General features: G+C 33.8%; 2 protein-coding genes and 2 non-coding genes across 5 annotated transcripts; all 4 read right to left on the reverse strand.

Annotated features, from left to right (window-relative positions):
- Positions 1-6,402: 6,402 nt before the first annotated feature.
- Positions 6,403-11,412, reverse strand: LOC105321631 (uncharacterized). 2 transcript variants are annotated; one of them, XR_010714044.1, is made up of 3 exons: positions 10,972-11,403; positions 8,398-8,615; positions 6,403-7,888 (listed from the first exon to the last, which is right to left on the reverse strand). XR_010714044.1 is itself a non-coding variant. In XM_066084801.1 (3 exons), exons 1-3 carry the CDS (start codon positions 11,012-11,014, stop codon positions 7,771-7,773), a joined length of 237 nt encoding a protein of 78 aa, XP_065940873.1. In that variant the 5' UTR covers positions 11,015-11,412; the 3' UTR covers positions 6,403-7,770. The 2 variants fall into 2 exon arrangements, 1 of the variants encoding a protein (XP_065940873.1); XM_066084801.1 differs by having other exon boundaries at positions 8,540-8,615; positions 10,972-11,412.
- Positions 10,274-10,346, reverse strand: Trnat-ggu (transfer RNA threonine (anticodon GGU)). Its single transcript has one exon. It is a non-coding gene; the product is annotated as a tRNA-Thr (tRNA).
- Trnat-ggu (transfer RNA threonine (anticodon GGU)) lies at positions 10,533-10,605 on the reverse strand. The gene has a single exon. It is a non-coding gene; the product is annotated as a tRNA-Thr (tRNA).
- A 3,782-nt stretch (positions 11,413-15,194) lies between the features above and the next one.
- On the reverse strand, positions 15,195-18,081 carry LOC105329916 (uncharacterized). Its single transcript, XM_034470142.2, has 7 exons — positions 17,788-18,081; positions 17,494-17,548; positions 17,256-17,379; positions 17,007-17,160; positions 16,441-16,655; positions 15,975-16,123; positions 15,195-15,675 (listed from the first exon to the last, which is right to left on the reverse strand). Exons 1-7 carry the CDS (start codon positions 17,819-17,821, stop codon positions 15,531-15,533), a joined length of 876 nt encoding a protein of 291 aa, XP_034326033.2. The 5' UTR covers positions 17,822-18,081; the 3' UTR covers positions 15,195-15,530.
- Between the last annotated feature and the right edge of the window lie 544 nt (positions 18,082-18,625).

Here is an 18,625-nt window from a genome sequence, read left to right on the forward strand (position 1 = left end):
CCGCCTTCAAAAGTTCAGAGAGTGACCCATTTGTCCTAGCTATAGTCTCGTTTTCATATCTTGATTTCCCACATGTCAAGTCATAAAAGATCCGTCACTATATCTGTTATTGTCATTAGATAAATATATGCATCTTTGTTCGCATATAATGGATTAAATCAAAGATTTACGATCTGGCCGAGGAATGTTCTTTATCCTCCGATCGAGTTTCCGGCAAACAGCCTGCATGAGACATGTGCGACAATCCTTAATTATCCGAGCGGTTATTCGGAAAACAATACGGAGTCGTTTTCGTGTTTTAGCACGGCATAAAAGCAACACAGGATAGGATTTGTACGCCAAAAATCGATGTCTTGAATTTCATGTTACTATACAAAGCGAGACATCTACGCTTTGGAAAGACGAAGTTTCAAATTTGGTGACAATGATTCCCAAAAACTATCAGGAATTGTCAGACATCAATGAGCACAAATGATTTTATTAAAATCAAATCAAACTCTTGTGGGGTGTTTGATGTCATCTATGGTACAAGGATTCAGCAAACTACTACATGTGGTTCCCTCCTTGATAAGCTCTACATTTGTCATGAGTACTACACGTACTAACGTTATAACGTGACTTTATTGCAAATCTACCCTAATCCGTACACGAACCTACGATATCACATTCAATTGTCAAAGTTCCCTAATGCATGTTTATAAAAAGTTGACACAAGTTGAAATAATATACAGTCTCCGGGTTGTGCACTTCCTCTTCTTTGTGATTGGTAGAAAATCCACGATGTGAAAATTTACATGTATTTCATTGGTTGAAATACTGTTCGGCGCAAGGAAGATAATTTTCTGATGATCTTTTTCACGTACGACTTAAAAATTTCGTAGATTTCAAATCAAAACGAAAAAGCAATACAAATGCTAGGAATGAAATTCAGCCTTTGATTTTTTAGGTCCAACTAGTTGAAAGCAATATTCTATAACATCTATTGAAATTATTTGATTTTCTTTTATTATTTTTAATTCAAATACAAAAATGTTTTTAAAAAATGTGATGATGTATGGCTAATATCGGTAAAGTTCTTTGCACCTTAGATAGGTAAAACTACATGGATTATTTGTTAATCAAAATGCTGAATGCAGCGGTATAACTTTGATTTTATCAAAATAATACGAGTCCACGACCCTTCCTAAGACCTCTTTTACCCTACTATAGTCGATATCAACTTACAAGCATTTCTCAATTTTAGACACGCAGGCTTAAAAGACACATAATGACATAAAAATGTTCCACACGCCATGGTATGTTGAGAAATGTGACATTTATATAAAAAAGAATTCAATTATCTTTGATAAACTTGTTTATATTTTCTTTCAACACCCCTACCACTTTTCAACAATGTCGCGCAAACAGGTTTACCTTGTATATTGTTTTATGTATTGCCGTACAGTATTGGTAGTTATAAACAGTTATAAAGACTATACTTTATAACGATAGTTCAGATAGTTGACTGTTGTTGATAATGGCAGTAGAGTTGCTGGGTAATGATGGTCAAACTTTTTAATTCAAAGCCCATGCATTTTGTATATATACCGAATGGCAATAAGCAAGTCTATAACAAGCGTTCGATTTGTATTTTCAGTTCCTCCAAAACACGATGAAACAATTAGTTCCACTCTTGATGACTCCGCATTATTTTTTATTGCATACGCTCTTAGGAAGAGAAACTATTAATAGATATTCACTTTGGTGAAGTAAATCCTTACAAGCGATGATAATTAATTGTAAAGGATTGCACTCTCACTGACGAGGGGTCGTGAACGACGAGGCTTCGGAAGTTAATCACCTCTTCTACATGCTTCTGGAGAGTCAGACCGTCAAGTCTTCCACAGAAAGTCTCCAGCGGCTTTGTATAAACTGGTGATACATACATTTTACTCTCTTTTTTTTTTGGGGGGGGGGGGAGGGGGAGGGGTGTTGGTGTTATAGTGAACATAATTATCAAAAAGCATAAGATGATATCGGGTTATTTGGGTGTTTGCTTGTCTGTCTGTACTATTTCGATTTATTCGGGTTTAGACAATTTACACAACCAATTTTGCCTCATGTGATATTCGCGTGAAAAGATCGTCGCGTGCTCAGTGATTATCACACGAGGCCTCTGGTGACTTCGCGTGAATTTAACGTGAACCCGTGTGAAGTGAAAGTTACGTGAGGCACAATTGTCAGAATAAGCATATAAACACTTTGGTTTAACGATGCATGTACATATATTGGTATATGGTTTATTTTTCCTTTAGTTTCAGCAACAGGTTATTTACAGCTCTTGCGGGGAGCCTGGATTTGTCGTTGGTTTTTTTTTAGATTCATAAGCAGAGGTATATGGAGTGGTCAACCCTACAATTGATTTATATTTTATTAATTTTCAATACAATTTTAGGAAAAGCATATCTTCAATATTCTTGATATTCTACAGAGTGTATGTAAAATCATTGGGTTTATTTGTTAAATGCATAGCCTATGTTTGAACTAATTCTCAATTTATGTTGGTTATAGATATACATGTTTTGCTAAATTATACCTTACAAGGCTTACACCCTGTATATTTATATTTTGTATACACACGTACATTGTTATCTGTTTGAAAAAAAAAATGATGTTTTTGGGTTTGTTTTTTTTTGTTTTTTTTTAAGAATAAAACATTATTGCAGTAAAACAAGACTGTAAAATAACCCAATTAGAAAGAGGGACCTAGAGCCTTTAGAATCTATAGCATAATGTAACCCCGTCCCCACCCTCCCCCAAATCAAATTTACATTAATATTACATACAACACATACATATGTTTTAGTTAGAGGAAGAGCCGTGAATTATTATGCGATATTTCGTGACTTTCATGTGTTATCCTTGTAATTAGAAGTTAAAAGCCTGAAAATGGACGCCTATTGACTTGCCCGTCATAAAACTGCCTTGATGATCTTAGGACGGGTATAGAAGAATGACATTTCACGACTTAGAGTTAAGATCTATTGATTGAAAAAGATCTTAATTTTGCCAATTAACAGTCCAAGATGTTCAATCGCTGACTTATTGACTTTTCAAGATGCGTGAAGTATAAGCTATTTTATTTATTTTGCAATGAAGACAGAGCGCCTTTTAGCGTTTATATTAATAGATTTTCGCCGAGATTTCCTGGCTTTTAACATGCACATAAAAGTCGTAAAACTGAGCATTAATTTGACTGGAACATTGACTCATGAAAAAAATAATTTAAAAAAAAACAAGGAACTGATTCAGATGAAAGCGATTTGAAAATTACTCTGAAAATGGATCAACATTTCTTTTCTATTTATTTGTTTAAATTTAATATTTTTTACATTTAAAAACTTTTTGTATCCTTCTTATGGGAAAAAAATCATTTATCATTTTACCCGCATGGTTTAATTAAATTATAATAGCCTTTTGGAACCATATAAGAGAGAATAAAATCTGACCTTCGATTGAACTTTAAATTTAATATTTTTTACATTTAAAAGCTTTTTGTATCCTTCTTATGGGAAAAAAATCATATTATTTTACCCGCATGGTTTAATTGATTATAATAGCCTTTTGGAACCATATAAGAGAGAATGAATTCTGACCTTCGATTGAACTTTCATTGTTGTAAAATTACTGTTGGAGATGTTACAAAAGGTTATGATGTTGTTTAACAAACTAAATCATGATCATTTATTATCAAAAATTTTTGTGTAGGTTCTTTTTTTTTGTTTGCAATGCTTCAGTGAGGTATTTTGATAGGCAACCAAAATTTGAGTGTCATTTGTTGTTTTATAAGCGAGTTACAGAGCTTCCAATTCTTTGACATGATATTTTTAGACATAAACTAACATTTCATAAAGAAAAAATCCTGATATTTTGGTTTTAAAATTTGAGCATTTTTCTATATGCAAAACTCTTCTTCATTTGGAGATAAATATAACATGAAAATGGCCACAACCATGCAAACCTCTTAATATTAGCATCTAATGTTCACCGATATCTGATGAAAACAGTTGGTATCAGTCATTGAGAAAAAAGTTGAAAGTTTTTCATGCCCTGTTAATGAAAGAAACTTCGAAGGCACGAAAATTATTTCTTGTTGTAAATTAACTAAAATATACATTTTAGTGCCAAACGCAAATGGCCTGCAAAATGGGAAGTAATCTAACTGAGCACAAATCCATAACAAAATAATATCACTTCTATTAATGATTTGCAATGGAATTAGAATAATTTGAGTTTGAAAGCACTTTGTAGCACAAAGGCTACTTTATACAACGAGTTGTCAAATGCATGATAAACCACATGGGTGATATCAAATTTGTCGCCACCCAAAAAATTTAATGTCAGTAGTAGTGTATGAATTTCTATATTTATTATAGCCATATCTCAGAGAGGAGACTATTGCGTTTTAAATCTTAAGGAATTCTTACCCTCGCAGAATGGGGGGGAAACGTTAAATAATGGGGAAGAAATCAAAGGCAAGACAATGCAAATAACCTTGATCATAGCTCCCTTGGGTTCTGAAATCACAAAGATCCAACGTTGGCTGGAGATCTGCGGTCTGAGCGCACGTCACCGTAAATATCGGGGATCTTTGACATTGTAATTCTGTTCATATCCTGATTTCAAAGAAGTCCATTTGCGCCGAGTGATCAGAAAAGAACGACATCTTGCTTGAACAGTCACGGAATGAGATAAAAATTTCAATTGTCAGTGGTAACGGCAGCATTGAGCCCTAAATAGTTTATAATTTTCTCCCGTTTCATCCATACGCTCGCTGAATATCAGGATATAAGGAAGTGAATATGCGAGTTGTAGATTTATTTTTATCTGGACTGGAATTTTATTATATTAATATGTACCGAAACTACATGTAGATAATCACCATTTCCTATCGCTCTAAATACAACTATATTGTACATTTATTTATTCCCTTTCTTTTATATTGATTTTGTCGCGAATCACGATTTTGTGTAAAAATACATCATATAACTTTGTTGTTTTATGACATGAAGGAAATCTGTAATCAAATAATTAAATAGGACATATAAAAGTAAATCATTCTTAAAGTGGTCGTTTTAAAAATACTTTGTACATATATACATTGTAATATGATTTCCATAGCGATGTATCTAAAATTACAAAACTTTTAAAGACTTTGTATATTTTAAGAGGTCCTTTTCATGACCATAACCTTAAAATCATTTAGTTATAAGTTTTCATAGTGAAGAGATTTTTTTTTAATTACGAGTTTCGAAGTGTTTTGAAACAGACTTATTATTACATGTATATGACAATTGCTGAAACCCTGTGTCAGAGGTTTGAATGAATATGACAGAGGGTTTCAAAATTCTTCTACTTATTTTTTTCTTTAATTTTGTAAAACCTTTTAAAAAGGTTACAAGAAAGTCCAAAGTGCAAAGTTGAAGCGAACAGGGGATGCAGTTAAACATGCAACTTGTTTATCTACCTGCTTAAAACTTATATAAGTCAACATGTTGACATGCATTTCTAAAACGAAAATTATAGATTATAGAAAACCATATGCGCTCATGTTGGATGTCACGTACAGGCAATGATAGTGGATAGAAAATTACTCAAAAGTAGGATAACAGCAAAAAAAATCAATAAACTGAATGTAAAATTACAATAACATTGATAAGTAATCAAAAATTGCAAAACAGATTTTTAATTTTTTTTACCTAAATAGTGTTAAAGCATGATGCTTGTACACGCGTACCTCTGTCTTAAGATGCCTTAGATAAATTCATTATTAAAAATATCTAATTCGACGTAATTTTACAATTAACAGTGTAGAAACATTTCAAAAAAAGATGATCTGGTCTATATGAATTGGTAAGTTCATGTACATGTCTAACATACGAGGGTAGCGCGCACATGTCACTGTAATTTTTAAAACAAAAAAATTTCCAATATTTATTTTAGCAATAGCACAATACCATTCAATCAGCACCAGCAAAAGGAAAAGTAAATGTTTTCCCATTAGGGAAAAAAAACACAGAAATTCTAGACTCTTGAGAGTTTCACTTTATTCATTTTCTGTATGAAAGAAGATTGGTCAACTCCTTAAAAACCAGGGTGTTTTGTACGTCTATACTTTATACAACACATACAAATTAATACAATTTTAGGACTTAAGGGAGTATGGGACTGACACCAAAGTAATTAAAATTTTTTAAAAATTGGTTCAACAAATAGCATTGCATTTTTTCTAACAAAATATAACAATTTTTTGATAGGTTAATATGTTTGTTTCCATGGTAACGGTATCCAAACATACCCTTGTTGGAAATACTTCCGTTCATCAAAATACACCACTTACAACAGAAATAAAGCAATGCTACATCGTTTATAGTAATTTTATTTCATTTTTCTTATATGCTATTTATAATACATTGACAGAAGAACAATTTATTAAAAAAAAAATTCTGAAAGCCTCCTCAGTATCATACAATGTGCGACCGAATTTCCTCTGCATGGTTCAAATTTGTTACTTTTTGTGTTGACCTTCAATGCAAAATGGTCAAAAAATCTGTTTTGATATAATTGGAAGTTTTATTTTTGAACTTAAACGAAATATACAAATGTTATGCTTTCACTGGAAAAGGAGAAACTCATATGTCAATGACTTAGATAAAAAGATATTGCAATCTGAATTTACTCTGGTCTGTTTTTACAATTTCGCGCCATTTTCACTTGATCACTATTCTAGTGTAGATAAAATAATCAATACCAACTTTTTGTTCAATAAACATTGAGTCAATTAATAATATCTTTACTACAATGCTGGTACTTTATAAAATTCAACAAAAAAGTAAAAAATTATTCATTTAAATCTCAAATTTCCTCTGCTTAACTTGAAATTCCTCTGCTAAAATACAAATTTTTAAACCATTTGCACCTTATAACACTATACCAGGTAGGAACAAAATAATTCTAGTAGGTATAAACAAATAAATATTTAATTTATGATTTGCTACATGTATTATAATTATTTTTTTCAACTCTGAAACATAAAAAAAGATTGAAATCAGCATTACATCATGTACAAAATGCACAGTACAAATGCCGAATATAATTTTAAGCTATTTTGGCAGAACAACATCCATTACTGTTACAACCATATATTATGGTATGAATTTTTTTTTTAAACTAATCAAGTTTATACTGGACATTTAACTCCTCACATGTATATGTACAATGTAATAGATCAACAAACTTATACAAATAATGCACCCAAATCAAAAGCCCTTTCAACATTGTTACATGTATTACCAATCTAGCATAACTAATGAAGCTGACAATTACCGCTCCAGAACGAACGCTATCAACAATTTTATTATATATCTAACATAAATATTGAAGCAGACAAGAGCACATCCTTGGCTTATCCTTGCAACATCTGCTTTTTATTTGGGCAAAGATGTAGTATAAACATCTTTTGAGATACTGTATGACTTTGAAAGTTAAAGTTGTGTGTTATTTTTTCACAATATAGATGGTTCCTTAAGATTTCCTTCACATGATAAGCATCCAATGTTTTACCAATATTTGTGTCAATGTTTGTCCGAAGTTTTGAAATCATTGTGCTATCTTCATCACCAACTATTGTCTTTATACAAATAGACCCATCATTCACATCCTTGACCATCTCTTCTATCATGTCACTCTCCATGGCCTTCATAGAACTTTCCGTTCCAGTTGATAATGCAATCATGTGGAGGAGGTGTTGATTTGGAATTGAGAGACAAAGTACATGTGCGACAGGATTTCGATCTTGTTGAAAAGTTTTCTATTTTTCCAGAAAATGTCCCGATCATAGATGAATGACCTGAAAGATGGGGTATAGCATCAACTTAAATACTTATACATAAAGAAATATCTAAAAACTGTTGTGACATTCAAACACAAGGATTTCTTAGGATGTACAATTTATGGTTCACAAAGACTAGGCCTCGGACAATTCAGGGTTTATTCAACTACATGTGGTTCGATTTCCATGGCATTCAAAAATTATATAATTTAGAATTTACTGATATAATAAACAAACGTTTTAAATGAATGAAAGACTTTCAATTGGCACACTCATGCTAGGAGTATTAAAAAGAATAAAATAAATGACAAAAAATATATTGCACAGTGATAATCTCTGGGACTAAGGATTCAGTCAAAATATATATGGAATAATACATTAACTTTTACCTTACTGTATGGGGGCTTTAATTTGTTGATATGAAAGAGTATACCCTTGAAATCCATGAAAATTTAAACCAATCACAGTGATACACTGTACCAAACGAAATTACCCAGTAGTTTATGTACTAGTAATTTATCAAATACCTGATAAACCGTCATGACTTCACTCTCTCTATCTATTCTGCCAACCAGCATATTTCTATGTATAGCTCTTCTTCATTAGAAGATCAATACAGTCTAAAAATGGCCTCGACCATCGGGCTCTCTTAAATGCGTATCTGCTTACATCCCTAATTCCACCAAACTCCTCCACTGTCTCCAACCACAATCAGACATTTGGACAACTTCTTCATGGTCAACATCTGTAATATTAAGTTACATAATCAGGAATATTTGCACCATGAGAGAATTTTAAATGGAACACCAGTTGGTTGCAAAGTTGATCAGTAAAAAAAATATATGCATGTGTACTTGATATTATAAAGGCATAAACAGACTCTAAGGTTAACTCAGATTTAACAAACATAATAATATTTACTAAGAGAGGAATAGTTAATATAAGACAATGACTTCTGAAATCTTTACTTTTAAATTACATGTTCTCCAATCAGATAAATGCAAATATTTCAACATGGAGAAGGGCATGGGGCTGTGAAAAGTAATTTTTGAGGGAGCATTATTGTGAAAGACTGAAAGTCACATAAAAGCTCCAGACACTGTACAGGTGTTTTAACGGGAAAAAAAGATACCATCTGAGGTTGACATTGTACTTGACATCTATTTCACACCTATTTGAAATTTATTTTGCTGTCAATATGTAAATTATGAGTTAATGTGTATACCATAGTGTATATCATTACAGAAAGTGTTCAATCTGTCTTTCTATTTTAAAATACATCTCCAGACGTCATGGGTTTCCAATAGTCTAACTCTTAACCCCACACATAATGGCTGTCAGTTTACAATTTCTATCAAAACTAAATCATTTTTAACCTCACTCATATATAGCATCAGAAATTACTGATACAAAATCAAAGTCATCATCATTTGCAGTCTCAACTTGTAGCTTATAGTCTGTCCCGAGTTACTGCTTCCATCACTTTTTGATTATTTTTAATAAAAATACACATACCTGTGAAAGAAATGCTGTTGAAGTCGATAAAAGGGAAAAATATACAGGATATCTTAATTGACAAATTATCATTTTTCACTCATAAAAGTTCACTGGAACAAAAACAAATTTCTTACAGAGATTTAAAATGGGAAATGTTTACATCTTTTCTCCATTCGGAAGTACTCCGAACACCTCGCACAATTTTTCAAAGTTATCATCCGGGCTTATTTATGGCTGATGCAATGCAAATGCAAAATCTCAGCAGACTTTTTATTTTGGGATGTGTATTGAAACCCGAAGAGGTAGAGGGGGCGTTTCAAAACATATAATCTGGACATTTTTTATAATAGTGGATGAACGTAGTTTGAACTCAAAGGTATTTATGATTATCGAAGTATCAAGCGAAAAGAAGTGGAAGCAAAAACTCGGGATAGAGTATAAATATAAATTGAATGCCAGATAATTTGACTAATGAATATGCATAGAGACGACAGGAGATTTCGTATGTGTGGTATGACATCATTTTGAACCATGCATTGAAAATCGACTACTGGAAACATCTGATTATCTGAAACATGTGACGACATGATACACATTCTGATATATGTTAGAATCATGCGCGGATCTAGAGGGGGGGTCGGGGGGGTCCCGACCCCCCCTGGAAAATGAAAATTTATTAAATTTACATCGTAAAATTATCGCGAAAATATGCCTCGAACCCCCCCTGGCAAACACAATTATCCTTCGGACCCCCCCTGGAAAAAATTTCTGGATCCGCGCATGAGAATTAAGTTTAACTATTTAAATGAGAGACATAAAGAATTCTACTGTGTTCTGATATGTGTATTGAACCATAGTGGCATACTTTCAAAGACTTGTATAAATGTCACAGGTGGTGAAAAGTCAAGTCTCAACCGGGACTCGAACCCAGGGCCTCTGGCGTACCGTGCCAGCGCTCTAACCACTGAGCTATTGAGACCCGATATATTGACTGACAGTCACACACCTGTGAACCCGGTGACATACTCCCCCTCTTGGTAGAAATTCGTCCTCGAATTTACGAGTAGAACTCTACGAGTGAAGGAAATGTTGTGAAACATGTTCCTAGGGAGTGACCGTGGGTTTTGTACGTTGGGCGCCAAATGTCACAGGTGGTGAAAAGTCAAGTCTCAACCGGGACTCGAACCCAGGGCCTCTGGCGTACCGTGCCAGCGCTCTAACCACTGAGCTATTGAGACCCGATATATTGACTGACAGTCACACACCTGTGAACCCGGTGACATAAATAATTATAATTATTTTTTTTTATTATGAAATTACATCTCAGGTGCTTGGGGCTTTACTAACGAATATGTACGATGCTTACTTTGTTAGGCATAGGTATCTTACATATCAATGCTTGCGCTTGTGCATTACAACGCCATAGCATTTATACAAGAAAAAATTAATGATGTCCATACCAATTTTACTTTTACTCTAGTCTCAGCAAGATTTGCCGAAACTGAAAATCTGAAAAAACGTCTATCAACAACTTTCAGTCTCGACGAACTTAATCCTGCTGAGATTACAAATACTTTTACTCTATCAATGAATGTAAGTCAAACCTGGACATATCGCTTTTGCTGGCGTCGAGTCATCTTCCTCCATCTCCGATGAGAATTTTTCAGCTGTAATATCAAAATATGTGATTGATCTGCCCAATAGAGCGTCCACGTTCGCACTACACTATCCCTTTTCTGAGCTTTAGCAACCTTTATGTGGCGATTGGTCTTCTCAGCATTCAAAATCAAATCCACGTTTCCTCCGCATTGCCGAAAACTGAACCGATATTTATGTCGTAAAAAAAGAATTTTGGGTTAAATTAACTCTTATTATCATTTATATTCACGATTTATTATTTACAAAACCTATAAAACCCTTTCCACTATAAATTTTATTGTTTAATACCTTAGAATTGAACAAACAGATTTAACGACCGCGAATTGGTTTACGTCATTCAGAGTTGCGCGGTAGATTCAAAATCGTGAGTCCCATACTTCCTTAAGAAGAATTGGCTGTACTTTAAATGAACTACGCACTGAAGAAGCGATACGTTTAAAACTTTGTATATAAATTAATGAGAAAATGGTTCAGATAGTGATGTAGATATTTATGTAAACAGTATGATTTCGGGTGCTATGAAAGCTGCTATCATTTGTTGCCAAAGTAGCTTTTTTCATACCAAATACGGTTAAACATGTCAAAAAGAGTTCAACTGACGTTTTATTTGTTTTACAGAAAAACTGTTTTGAAAAAAAATATAACAAAGACCATCGCGACTTGTTCTATAACCATATCGATATTTTATAAAAAGATGAAAAATTCATATTCGGACTCCTCCTTGGGCCCTAATAATGGCTTTAAAGGAAGGAGATGTCCATGGATTTACACGACTGACGTTTTACTAGTATTCAAGATCTAGAATGCTACAATATTATATTAGAGTGCACACGTGAGCTGGAACCATGTGTTGCTGCCATTGATGACAAACACGTAGCCATGGGAAATAATGGCCGTCTTAGTTCCTTATATATTTAGCAATCTTAGTCGAAAACTGTAAGCCTACTTCTAATTGCGTGCGGGAAATTTTAGCGAGGTTCGCGATAGCATTCTCATCGCGAATATTTCTCGCCGCAAAACAGTCCTTGTAGTATGGTTCAATACATGAGCCTGGTTAAGGCGTGTCGCAAAAAAATAGTTGTCACGATTCTCTTTATTTCCATTCAATCCCCACACTTTTTTGTGCAGGAAAGATTTTTCATACAAAATATTGAATTTTACATACAAAATATTGAATTAACATGAAGCCCCCCCCCCCCCCACTTTTATGGGGTGCTTTAAAAAACAATGAAATTGAAGTTAAATGAAAGGTATACTTGTCCCCCCCCTTACGGATTAGGATTTTCAGGATTTTGGAAAATAACTGTTTCCCTTTTTTTTGGAATGAATCTGCCCCCCCCCCCTCCCACACACTTTAAAAAACGATGCTATATGCCTGCTATCATGGAATAAAGTCGTTGCGATTAAAAGTTGGTTAAGTAATTTCATGGTTGTGAATTTAACCATGCTTGCATGATAAAAAAAATAAAAAACTAGTTGTGCCCTTAGCAGTCTAGCGGGAGATTACATTATATTTTAAGCCATATTTTGAAGTAAAATATTTACATGTGTAATATAATGTTACTGATGGTATATATAGCGAGGTCGCATAGACTATTTAATGAGTAAACTCTATTATAGATCATCAATCTTTGTAGCAAGCTTCTATCTAAATATATATATTTATATGTAGTTTATAAAGCAAAACAGTTAATTAGGTGAATCGCAAAGCCAGTGTAAACGAGTAATTTTCTGTGATATGCTGTGACGTCAGCAACATTCACTACGTTCGTTCGGAGAAGACGGATCATTTATTCAATGTAAAACTAGTGTGAAAGACGTCAAATCCATATGTTCCAAATGAATATGTGTGGAAAACGAAGAGTATGCTAATTCTATATTTTTGTAAATGTCACAAAAACAGAATATGAACGGAAATAGCTTCATTAAAACGGGAAGGGGACATTCCGAGGAACTAAATATTACGTCATTAGAAACTGTCAAAGCTTGAGGTTTAGGAAATAATAATGAACTTAATCAAGAAACCGTCGACCAGATCGAAGTCTCTAAAAAATGGGAATTCTTATAAGAATTACAAAGCAATACAATAAAAGGTCCTTTTCGTACGCGTATTTCATAAAATTCATTAGCTATGGACTAATGAAACATGCAGATCTAATTTATCATTGATTGAATATACATGTAACGAGTAGACCAAGGTAATAATGGAAAACTTCTCTCAAGCTGTTTTCTTAGTATTAAATCTACAGTAATTTGTAAAATTTTATCTTCTAGTGTATGTTTAAAAGTATCCAGATTGTTGAGAGAGGCAGAGCAAGGGAGGGGGGGGGGGGGGTTAAGCATATGATTTGAATGATGATACAATATTTTAATTTGAAATTTTTGCATAATATATTTTAATAATTTCTTCTCACGAGAAAACTTTACGTGAACCGTTAGTAAAAAAAAAATCTGGCATGAATTCATTTTCCGCATCAATTTCACATTTTCCTGTATACAGCTCCAAGAGGGGCAACTTCTCGTCCTATGAACAAAATCTTTCTTATTTACTTATGGGAAGAAAGAATATTAATATCATTCATGATGTCGGCAGCTTTTTTAAGGGGCATGGTCACGATTTCGGTCAAATTCTATTTTTCTGTTTTTTATTATTTACAATGCTTTAGGAATGCATTTCCAATGACCAAATGAAATTGGAAAGTCAGTAGGGAAGTTATAAGCCAGATACAGAGCTCACAATTCTTTGTCATGTACACAAGGCTCGTGTCCTGGTTTTGTTTACATAGGATCAATATACCAGTGAAATTCTTTTTCAAATGGATTTTTCCATCTTCTTATTCATTTTAAGCATAAATAAAAAGATATTAGCGCGTTTACTACATTCATTGTCGGTCTAAAACTGGAGTTTTCACTTCAACGTTCAAATCTAAACAAAAGCTTTATTTACATAGCAAAGAATTGTAAGCTCTGTACCTTCCTTATAACTCAAGGAATGACACTTAAATTTTGGTTGCCGATTTCAAATGCCTTACTAAAGCATTGTAAACATTAAAATCAGGAAAATAATTTTTTACCAAAATCATGACCATGCCCCTTTAATGTGACTATGAGAAGTTTGTATTTATTAATTCAAATAGTCTAATTTCTTTCGATTCGGGACAACACAAGAAAATCGTCAATTAATTTATACTGAGATATTAATGATATTTGATATAACAAATAATTTTAATCTGAGTGATATTTAATATGCAATATCCACAATGTGATAATCAGATTATTTCTCTACCAATCTTGATGCGATGTATCTTCGGGGTGGGGATTTCATTTGAAATTACAATAAATTTACATTTTGAGTAAAAACTTTACAAATTGATGTAATCTTTAAATATCTTATTTCGTATTCCTTTGCTAGGCACTCGACGATAAAAACATTTCTTTTTATAAAATGATAACTTCCTGCGTTTGTTATATATTATAGAACGGAAAAATTATAAAAGTTCTTAAAAAAAGAAATGTTGTCAAGTCAAGTGTTATGTGTCTTGGGGACTAAGTATACTAGTATATCAATTACGGGCAAGGTGCTTCAACCAAAATTGTCAATTTTATGGCCCCTAAGTCAGTAGTGGGGATTTGTTTCTTTATAACGGCTCCGCCCATAAATCATCAATATATATTTTTGCTTTGCTGTACGTCAGGATGCAAAGACCATTTTGTCGTGCTAGTAGCATTGGTCAACCCCACTTCCTCATTTAAAGATCTTATTGGCTTATTGTTTTGGAAACAGATTCCTCAATAAAGCTACATCTACATTTCTGCTGCAGATGTCATTATAATGACGTCTTTGGCGATAAAATTGAATATTCTTGTTGGCAAGTTCATCTTCCCTATTTTACAATTTTTGGTCAATTGATCGGTTGATATTGTTCAAATTTCTAAACCCCCCCCCCCCCTTCCCCTACACATGTTTATTTTTGTTGAACGTGATTTTTGAACATCAACAAAAAATCTTACTATTAGAGAATGTTTCGGTAAGAAATGAACTGAATGTCTACCCAATCTATACGAGTATAACCTGGGTTTGGGCAAAGACAGCGTATATAATTTGGGTACAGAGATGTTTACAATCATCAAAATATCAAGCAAAAATTGATGCAAAAGAGTACCAAAATAAAGGAAATGCAAGCTATATTTCAAACTTGAATTGAATTTCAAGCCAACTCTTAAGAATAGCACTGTATTTTATCAGAGAAACAATACTACCAAGTAACTGTTTAATCGTCCAATGCTACATATCTCAATGAATAGAAAAGAAGTGCCGACTTTTTGTACATTATTCTTAGATTGCTAGTATTAAAACCACAATTCTTGTTTGCTCGCCGCAATGTATAAGAATAATAACTTCGTCTTGTTTTGTCTTGTTGCTGGACCCTCGAAATGGCTCAAATATGGAATTATTAACACTGAAAGTGTCTCATCGCCTTTTATATTGCTCACAAGACCTTGGTCACGTGACACAATTCCCAAGGTTTGCCATTTTTGTTTCATTATTGTTTAGAAACACGTGGTTTATGATGTTGTATAACTTGGGATCTTTCTGTTTTATGTTATTCTTGGATTCGTTTTCATTATTGCATAATCCATGACCACATCTAAGGAAAAATACAAAAAAGCCATAAAGGTAAATAATACTAGTACTTCCACAGCTCACGTCAAATGTATTACTATTCTATTATATACCCTATGATTGTACATGCAGTGGCGTCGGAAGCAAATGGAGAGTGTACATGTGTGTGAGTGGGGGATGGGGGGCTAGGTTTATCAGAAATCTTGAGCAAAAATAAAATGATTATGATGATAGTTATTTCTAACTTTGCAACCCCCGGTTCCGACGCCTGTGACATGTAATATGTACAATAGAAAACAAGATAGCGTATATAACTGTACGTACGTGTTCATGCCACCGGCTGCTGATTGCAATCTCTCCACGTTGAAGAAGCTTGACACAGCCTCGGCAAAATACTCCATTTCGTTACTCATTGCATAGGAATATATGTCCCATGTACAATTCTGCCTTGCGCTTTGGAAAGCGCTTGTAATCTGAAGTCAATAAATTACATATTTTGGTTCTGTAATCAGAGTCCAACATTTTTTTTTTTGGGGGGGGGGGGGGGGGGGCGGGGGGGGGGGCTGGATGGTCGTGGCTATTTTAGACTTTATCAATCTCCTTGAGAAGAAGAGTTTTGTATAAAAATGTGGAGGGGTGAAATTTCAAACCTCAAATATGTGGAATGTTTTCAACTGAAAAATAGTTTATGATCTAAGAATTCATATATGTATAAAGCTTTAAGGTATATCTGATAGGTAATTTGTTGACCACCAAGCTTCTGTCAATCTGATTTTCGAATATTTTGTACCTGGTTCTTTATCGAGTATGGCAATGCACGTCTATGGACAGTATGGGCGAATTCGTGGACAAGAATATTGGATTGTCCACGATATGGATCTGCAACGGAGCACATGACATTAGCATCCAATACGGCGGCCAAGCCGTGCCCACTTCCGCCAACTAATTCAGAAAATTTGCGTCCATCTCTTGTACAAGTGTGCGAACAAGACCCACCACATGTTTCTGATTTTAAAAATAAATAATTTAAAATTATATATGTTGATTAAACCTCATTTTCCTCGGGTTTTTAAAAATTTAACTTCTATATGAATTACAAATTATTTTGTTTTCCTTGGGTATAAAATTAAGCTACTGGGGAGAATACTGCTATGTGTCTCTGAGAAAGTGTTGAGAAGCTCTATAGTTACAAGTTTGCTTGGTTTGTTTGAATTATCTTTTTATTTTTATATTCATATGCAAGAAAGTGCTCGTAAACCATCAAAATGTTCTAGCACCATGCATATATTATCTATATCAATCATCAGATGATACATGTGTGTACGTATACATGTATAAGGGGGCGTGGTAACTTACGGTGGCACTGGGGAGTATCACGTTGAGCGGCGTACTCCAAGAATGACGTCATACCCTCTGCTTTAGTGAAGACTCCCACTTTGGCGTTCACACACAAAGAATGGAATATTGAGGAGGGCATATGCTTCGTCAATCTTGCAGTAGTTAGAGCTGTCTGTATCATAAAAAAAGTACGAGGTACAATAATTGTCGTTATAATCGAACGCGATAAAATGTATAAAAAGCAAAACAACGTAAGAATGGGCATACTCTTAGGTGGGCGCGTTCGGTTACATTGGCTGTTGCTTCAACTGTTAACCAATAACCGGAAGTTTTTATTCTCTGAATCGTTCCCCTTTCGCCCACATAAAGATATTTCAGAGATAGGCCATTCCTTAAATTTGAGAAAGAGGTTAACTAATATAAGTATCATTGTTGATCAAATTGTCAAAACAAAAACATAGTTTATAGCAATAATTATACATATAAATGTACCCATTCTGCTCACCGTTTTTTCGGAGTGATGTTCGTATTCGGGTTATAAACTGGAATAGACAGTATACCTGAAAAAAGGCAACAAAAATTGACGTTCTTTGCAAATTACATATCTCTACAGGAAATACTCTAATGATTAAATAGTGATAAACAACTTTCGTAACGTTGTTTTTATAACCCCCCCCCCCCTTTGAACCTTCAGGTGGTTCACAGAAAAGTTCTAACAAAAGTTTTGCAAATTACTAAGAAAGCCTGAATATGATATGAAGTACATTTGATATCATGTAATTTACGGCAATCGACTTACCAGATACAGAAGCGAAAAAAAGTAAAAGGTTCATGGCCCTATTAACCGCAGCGGTCCAAAGGTAGAGCTACTAACAGTCATTGACTTTTAACTTTATAACAATCTCCGTTTCTGCCTTATCATTGATTGAGACCCTAACACGGAAAGCCACAAGTCACTTTGGTGCGAACTCTTCATTTGAACTTGTACCAGTTTTAAATCATCGGTTCGTTTAAGATATCATTATATCAGATTTCCGCCATACTTAGATCTACGTCGTATCTAGCAAGTATAAGAATTTTATGTAAGACCGGTGCTATAGTTGGTTTACATATACAATATATTATATAGATAACGCTGTATACGTTGGCATGTATAAAGGCGATTTTACCTTGAAAATTTTAGTTAAGTGTCAGGTAGGTACGTTCATAATGCGTAATTATGATTTTTCTAGGACGGTGGCGGTAAATGCGCATTATTATACACTGTATACCAATTAAAAGAACTGTTTTCTGTCATTTATGCAACCTGTGTGTTTTCTGTTTAATACTTAAAAGCTGAAATGCTATCCCCTCTGTACTATCATTTCAAAAATTCTTTTTTATGCAGGTTTTTCTTCCATTCCTATTTTTGTTTGGTTTGGTTTTCTTCTTTTTTTTGGAGGGGGGGGGGGGGGTGACCTTACTTTTTGGGATGTGCTCTTGTTTCTTCGCATGTTGGTCAAAATGTACATGTGAAAAGATGTCTTTTCTATTAGTTTACCAAAGTCGAATAGGAAAATTTACATGCAAAACCAAGGAACGGACGAATGCACAGAAAGCGCATTTTCCGCGGGACACAACAGTTAATAGCTTATCAA

Source organism: Magallana gigas, chromosome 5 (assembly GCF_963853765.1).
Source record: "Magallana gigas chromosome 5, xbMagGiga1.1, whole genome shotgun sequence".
NCBI classification, from domain to species: domain Eukaryota; kingdom Metazoa; phylum Mollusca; class Bivalvia; order Ostreida; family Ostreidae; genus Magallana; species Magallana gigas.

Coding starts and splice junctions, on each gene's coding strand:
- LOC105321631 (XM_066084801.1), bottom strand. CDS start 11,014: ATGGAGGAAGATGACTCGACGCCAGCAAAAGCGATATGTCCAG. Junction 8,616..10,971: donor AGCAAAAGCGATATGTCCAG/GTTTGACTTACA, acceptor TTAATATTACAG/ATGTTGACCATGAAGAAGTT. Junction 7,889..8,539: donor AGTTTGGTGGAATTAGGGAT/GTAAGCAGATAC, acceptor CCCATCTTTCAG/GTCATTCATCTATGATCGGG.
- LOC105329916 (XM_034470142.2), bottom strand. CDS start 17,821: ATGAACCTTTTACTTTTTTTCGCTTCTGTATCTG. Junction 17,549..17,787: donor TTTTTTCGCTTCTGTATCTG/GTAAGTCGATTG, acceptor GCCTTTTTTCAG/GTATACTGTCTATTCCAGTT. Junction 17,161..17,255: donor CCGAACGCGCCCACCTAAGA/GTATGCCCATTC, acceptor TTTATGATACAG/ACAGCTCTAACTACTGCAAG.